Source organism: Ipomoea nil, unplaced genomic scaffold (genome assembly GCF_001879475.1).
Source record: "Ipomoea nil cultivar Tokyo-kokei standard unplaced genomic scaffold, Asagao_1.1 scaffold2805, whole genome shotgun sequence".
NCBI lineage: Eukaryota > Viridiplantae > Streptophyta > Magnoliopsida > Solanales > Convolvulaceae > Ipomoea > Ipomoea nil.
The window spans coordinates 1029648-1037223 of NW_017619233.1; the positions used below are offsets into that span (position 1 = coordinate 1029648).

General features: G+C 35.3%; 1 protein-coding gene across 1 annotated transcript; it reads right to left on the reverse strand.

The window, feature by feature from the left end:
- Positions 1-331: 331 nt before the first annotated feature.
- LOC109158187 (heat shock cognate 70 kDa protein 2) lies at positions 332-3474 on the reverse strand. Its single transcript, XM_019306053.1, has 2 exons — positions 3164-3474; positions 332-2280 (listed from the first exon to the last, which is right to left on the reverse strand). Exons 1-2 carry the CDS (start codon positions 3375-3377, stop codon positions 539-541), a joined length of 1956 nt encoding a protein of 651 aa, XP_019161598.1. The 5' UTR covers positions 3378-3474; the 3' UTR covers positions 332-538.
- Between the last annotated feature and the right edge of the window lie 4102 nt (positions 3475-7576).

The following is a 7576-nucleotide window of genomic DNA, read 5'->3' on the forward strand; positions in this document are numbered from 1 at the left end:
TTTTTGTATGTTTTTTCTCTCTTTCCAGTTTCCACCGTAACGGCAGAAGAGATGAGTTTCCTTCTTCAAATCTCCTGGGTTTTAGCCTATTCTAGATTTCGAAATATGAAAGAGTACTTCGATGAATTTGCCTTTTTCTCTCTTGTCCTGAGTTTTTCATCTTCTCTGAATCTTTTGCTATTCTTACTTCTTTTCTTTCGTTCCTATCACCACCTATATTCTTCTCTTTTTCCTGTCTCTTATTCGCATTTTATTTTTTGTTATATCTAATAACATGTATGTTGTTGGGAAAACAAGAACAAACACACAAGGAAAATTAGTAAAGGGCAAATAGCAAAAACTAAAAATGTTCCAAGTTTTCATAATTAGAGCAGCAATATTCAGAAAACCAACTACTAACTACTACGAAGTAGTATAAGTCTCAATTGAAAAGGATATGGGGGCATTGTGTGACAAAACCCAAGAAAACAATTAGTCCAAAAATAAAATACTAGCAATTAAAAGAAACCAACAACCCGGGAAGACACGGACGGAGAGTTTAGTCCACCTCCTCAATCTTGGGACCAGCACCGGCACCGCTACCTCCGGCGGCATGGGGAGCATCCTCATCCATGGCACCGCCCATATCACCGCCAGCACCCTGGTACATCTTTGCAATAATTGGGTTGCAAATGCTCTCTAGCTCCTTCATTTTGTCTTCAAATTCATCAGACTCGGCAAGTTGGTTGCCTTCCAACCATTGGATGGCCTGCTCAATGGCATCCTCGATTTTCTTCTTATCATCTGAGCTCAGCTTAGACCCAATCTTCTCATCCTTAACCGTGTTCCTCATGTTGTATGCATAGTTCTCCAAGGCATTCTTAGCCTCCACCTTCTTCTTGTGATCTTCATCCTCAGACTTGTATTTTTCTGCTTCTTGAACCATCTTCTCAATCTCCTCCTTTGAGAGCCTGCCCTTGTCATTGGTGATGGTGATCTTGTTCTTCTGCCCAGTAGTCTTATCCTCAGCAGACACGTTTAAGATACCATTGGCATCTATGTCAAAACACACTGTGATCTGGGGAACACCTCTGGGTGCAGGAGGGATGCCGGAGAGCTCAAATTTACCTAGCAAGTTGTTGTCCCTGGTCCTTGTTCTCTCTCCTTCGTAAACTTGAATCAAAACACCAGGCTGGTTGTCTGAGTAAGTAGAGAAGACCTGTTCTTTCTTGGTGGGAATGGTGGTATTTCGGGGGATCAAAACAGTCATAACACCACCGGCAGTTTCAAGACCAAGGGAGAGAGGAGTGACATCCAAAAGCAGCAAGTCTTGCACCTTCTCATTTCCCTCACCGCTCAAAATAGCTGCTTGCACAGCAGCACCATAAGCAACAGCCTCATCAGGGTTGATGCTCTTGCATAGCTCCTTACCATTGAAGAAGTCCTGCAAGAGTTGCTGAACTTTTGGAATCCTGGTTGATCCACCAACAAGAACAACATCATGAACACTGCTCTTGTCCATCTTAGCATCCCTCAGACACTTTTCAACTGGTTCCATACACTTCCTGAAGAGATCCATGTTGAGTTCCTCAAATCTGGCACGAGTAATGGTGGAGTAAAAGTCAATACCCTCAAAAAGGGAGTCAATTTCAATAGTTGTCTGCGCTGTTGATGAAAGAGTCCTCTTCGCCCTTTCACAAGCTGTCCTCAACCTCCTCAGAGACCTAGGGTTACCAGTGATATCTTTCTTGCTCTTCCTCTTGAATTCCTGAACAAAATGATTAACCATCCTGTTATCAAAATCTTCACCTCCAAGATGGGTGTCTCCAGCAGTAGCCTTCACTTCAAAGATACCTTCCTCAATGGTGAGGAGAGAGACATCAAAAGTACCACCACCAAGATCAAAGATCAACACATTCTTCTCACCAACACTGGTTGCCTTCTTATCCAAACCATAAGCAATGGCAGCTGCTGTGGGTTCATTGATGATACGCATAACATTCAGCCCCGCAATGACACCAGCATCCTTTGTGGCCTGACGCTGGGAGTCATTGAAATAGGCTGGAACAGTAACCACAGCATTCTTCACTGTAGAACCGAGATAAGCCTCAGCAATTTCTTTCATCTTGATCAGCACCATGGAAGAGATCTCCTCAGCAGCAAACTGCTTCTCCTCACCCTTGTAGGTGACTACAATCATGGGCTTGTCTCCAGGACCAGGAACGACCTTAAATGGCCACAACTTGATATCACTCTGTACAGATGCATCATTGAACCTCCTACCAATCAATCTTTTAGCATCTGAGACAACACAAAGTTTACCATTTAATTGACATACAAAATTGCAGTATCAATCAATAAGATCAATAAACAAATGCAACCTCAACTGAGCAAAGAACCCTCACGAGTTAAATGCAAGAAAATGCAACCTCAACTGAGCAAAGAACCCTCACGAGTTAAATGCAAGATTTATACCATGTCATAGGCAAATTTTGTTAGGGCACTATACTTGAGATAATTCTAACAGGCATAACACACCCATCATTTCTATGTGTTCTGTCTAGTTAAGGATTTTACACAGAACTAAGAGGCTTTAAGATTTAGGCAGCATTAATAACAAAACAATCATAACACACTTAGAAAAGTTGACACTTCTTTAACATTTTACAATGTGTTGTTTATGGTGATTAACACACGCCTGTGAATTTCCTCACATCAAACTCAGTCGGTAATTTTAACCTTACAGTCCTTTCTATTGCAAATTTTCTCACACCAAACTCAGGCGGTAATTTTACTTTTGAAATAACCATAAGAACTTTATTTTAAAAAAAAAAAAAAAAAAAAAAAGGTACAATCACTACATCAAGGGATCTGCTAAAAAATCAGCATACTACATGAATAGAAATCAGAATAAAGACCTAAAATGCACTACATGGATGACAATATGCAGTAAACTGTTTGATTTGCTATAGCAGCATAGCTTAATGCAAAACTGAGCAATTAATCCTAAGTCCCAGTTAATTAACATTAAAAATCTACGGTACAAAACTTGAGAGAACACACAACAAAATTCACAGTCGCAGTCAGACGGATCTTAAAATATTTCGCTGAAAACATTAACAGATCCATAATAACGTTCAAAACGAGAAAAAAAAAAAAAAAGAAACAAGCATACGGATCTTACCAAAAACAGTGTTAATAGGGTTCATGGCCACCTGATTCTTAGCGGCATCGCCGATGAGACGCTCACTGTCAGTGAAACCGACGTAGGACGGCGTCGTCCTGTTACCTTGGTCATTGGCTATGATTTCAACACGATCGTGCTGCCACACACCGACGCAGGAGTACGTGGTACCGAGATCGATTCCGATCGCTGGCCCTTCACCTTTTCCGGCCATTGCTCTCTTCGAATGAGGTGTCGGCGGAATATGTGAGGGAAGAAGAGAGCTCTGAAGAACTATTGTTTGAGAGAGAGGAAGAGGCGACGCCAAGTTAGAAAATATATAGATGCAGCTTTGACTGGAATTGGTTTGAGTTTGGAGTTCCAGAATGTTCTGTAACCCTAATAGGTGTGTAGTACTGAACCGTTGATCTAGGGGGGGATGGATTTACGGTTTGGATTTTGTTAATAAAAAGACAAAAAGTTCTCAGCCAACCCGCCGTCCGCGGTCTAATATCGGAGCCAGATTTTTCTTACTCGGGCGCCAATTGCACCACTTGACTAGATTACCGGCCGTGTCTTGCTAGGGCTTTAATTTTTTTTGTTTTTTTTTTTTTTATATAATGATTGGTTTTTGTTTAAAAAATATTTCTACATTAACATCGTGTTTGGTTCATAAAATACAAAAAATTAAATTCGCAACCCTAATGGTCCTTCGATCCGACCTGACAAAGCATCACTTTGATAAAGACTTGATCTCAAGTTATTGTTTCGAAACTTCACCTATGTTATTAACTGAGCTGCCCAAGCCGTTGGTAAGACTCGATCTCAGGTCATTGTTCTTAAATTTCACCCATGTTAGTAACTGAGCTGCCCATGCGGGTAGGAATGAGTTATTTTCGTTGCATGGGAATAGTCATTCCTAAAGAATCTTTGTATTAACTATTCTCGTACTCTTGGGAATAACGTTTACATTACAATATCAAAAAATACCTTTTTACATTATATATTCCTTGATTTAATTTGTACATGGCGGATTTGGCATATTATGCTGTGAAAATGTGTCCATCTTACAAGGTGGACACGGTTCTAAAATTGTTCATAATTGTGAATATAGAGTTCAAAAATTATGAACATAGAGTTTTATAATTATAAACATAGAGTTTTGTAATTGTAAATATAGAGTTCAATAATTGTGAATATGAAGTTCAAAAATTATGAACATAGAGTTCAGTAATTATGAACATAAAGTTCTGTAATTATGAATATAGAGTTCAATAATTGTGAATACGAAGTTTAAAAATTACAAACATAAAGTTTTATAATTATGAACAAAGACTTCAGTAATTATGAACATAAAATCATGTCCACCTTGACACCTTGTAAGGTGGATACGGTTCCACAACATAACAATTGGGCGGATTTGGCGTTGGCCCATGGATTATATTCATTGGTTTGTTGGGCTTGAGAAGGGTGGGCCTTAACAAAATTGAGTTCTTGTAGGCTGCTACCTCATTTGGTCTTTGTTTGCTCTAGCCTATGAATTTTAAATTTGTAATGCTTGGTGGCAAATTATTGTGTCAACATCACATAGTCTGGACCATTTCAAAAAATATATTTTTAATATATTAAATTATTTTTGTACTGAATGTACATTATACAATATAATGTACATTCAGTACAAAAATAATGTACATCTCCCGAATATAATGTACATTATTTTTATACTAAATATACATTATTTTACAGTATACAAAATATAGTCCATGCAATTTGTATGGACCATGGTCCATACAATAATGATTGATGTTTGGTACATTCGGCCTTGGGCCAATTTTAAATACTTGCATGTGTCTTTTTGCATATCAAGGGCAATCGTTATGCTGTGCATCCGTATGCACCATGCATGGTGCATACGGATGCCAAAACGACGTCATTTTATTAAAAAACGCGCGTCTCTCCTTTAAAAAAAATTCAGGTTCGATTCCCAGCAACAACATTATATTGTTCAATCATTCTGGAATTTTAGTTCATAGATTATGGAATTATAGTTCATTAATTATGAAATTATAGTTCATTGATTATGGAATTGTAGTTCATCGATTCTGAAATTTTAGTTTATAGATTATGGAATTTTAGTTCATTCATTCTGGAATTTTTAGTCCATAGATTATATTATGGAATTATAGTTCATCAATTATGGAATTTTAATTCATATGTTGTTGCTGGGAATCGAACCTGATTTTTTTTTAAAGGGGAGACGCGCGTTTTATTAAAACGACGTCGTTTTTGCATCCGTATGCACCATGCATGGTGCATATGGATGCACATCATAATTTGCCTATCAGGGGTATGCCCTTGTGTTTTTGTACAAATGTTAGTTTGGCTTCAAAGCATCTCCAACTTAATTCACACTAAAATATCAAATGTCACATCAAAATGAATATTCTCATACAAAATTCATCTTCAACCCATTTACACCAAAACACTAAATTTCTACACTAAAATAATCGGATTTCTCAATTATTAGTTCGAATATAATTAATTTAATATAATTTAGTTCGAACTTAATTAGTTTAGTATAAAATATAACTTATGTTGTAAATAATAATTTTTATTAATATATATTCTAGTTATTAATATATTTTTATTATGTTTGATGTTTTTGAAATTTTAATTAATATATATTCAATATTAGTCTTGTTTCGATCGTCTCAACGAGATTTTTAAAATGTTATAATTTATATTTAATAATACAGACTTTAAATATAAATATTTAACAAATTAAAAAATTACATATAAAATAATAAATGATACATTTGAAATTAAAAAAAATAAATAATAATAAGAAGCAAGGACAAAAGGGTAATTTTTCTCCCCATTCTCCATTTGGCGTGGATAAACAGTGACACGCCAAATATGGCGTGGCACTGTTCATTAACGCCAAAAAAAATTGGCGTTATGCAGGGATGCCGTCTCCCATTGGAGCACTTAATTTTGCAGGTTTAATGTTTTGACATTGAATTATAACATTTTGCATATCGCTTGGAGATGCTCTTAATAAATTTACATTTACCCCGAAAAAAAAAAAAGAAACAATAATAACGTCCGAGACAACCCCAATTAAGTTAGTTAGGTTGTTGGTTTGAAAACCACAAGTTTTCAAATTCGACTCTTATGAAACGGCTTATCAGCCTTCTTAATGTTGATCAACTATGGACAATCTAAATTAATTTTCTTCTTTGTAATATTTTATCAGCTAGAAGTTTACCTAACATACTTTAGATGAGATTTCCCTTGTCATTTAAAAAAAAAAAAAAAAAAAAAAAAAACACGAATAGTGTTCAAGAAAATTCAACAAACATTTAATGGCATTATTCAATTGGAGTTCGAAAGTTAATGCTGAAGACCCAAGCATAGTGTCCACTCGCAAATTACGCCGACGTCGTTTTCAGGGAAAATGCGACATTTCAGTTAAAAAAAATTGATTTTGTCTCGTCGTTAACAGCGTTATTCGTTTGTGGAATTATGAATGTACAGTTATGGAATTATGAATGTACAATTATGAAATTATGAACACAAAATTCTGACATTATGAACTTACAATTATGAACATAGAGCTCTAAAATTGTGAACATAGAGTTTTGAAAATTATAATGTACAGTTATGGAATTATGAATGTACAGTTAGGGAATTATATATGAATGTACAGTCATAGAATTATGAATGTATGATTATAGAATTATGAATGTACAATTTTGGAATTATGAACACAGAGCTCTGACATTATGAACTTACAATATGAACATATAGTGATAAAATTATGAACATAGAGCTCTAAAATTGTGAACATAGAACTTCGAAAATTATGAATTTACAGTTATTGAATTATGAATGTACAATTACGGAATTATGAATGTACAGTTATGGAAGTATGAATGTACAGTTATGGAATTATGAACACAGAGCTCTGACATTATGAACTTACAATTACGAACATATAGTAACAAAAATATGATTATATACTCCTATAACGAAGCGGTCTGAAATTTTTTTAAAAAAAAATTGGAAGATAACGGTGCTACCAACAGCATCGTTAACGTGTCCACAATGCATACTGGACACGGGTCACTAGCATAAGATTAGTGTCCACTCAATTGGGCCAAACATTTTTTTTAATTCTGTTCAAATAGCCCAGGAAAGTAGTGATTTAAGCCCAATTAAGGCTGATTTGGGAAAGGAAGCCAATTTATATCATCCCCTGATACAAAACGACATTGTACATAATTTTCTTTAAAAAAAAATTTCATGTTCAAAAATGTACATAATTTTATACTAGAATACACATAATTGTATACATAAATGTACATAATTGTATAACAAAATATACATATTTTTTTTTTAAAAAAGATAATACACATAATCTAACATATAATA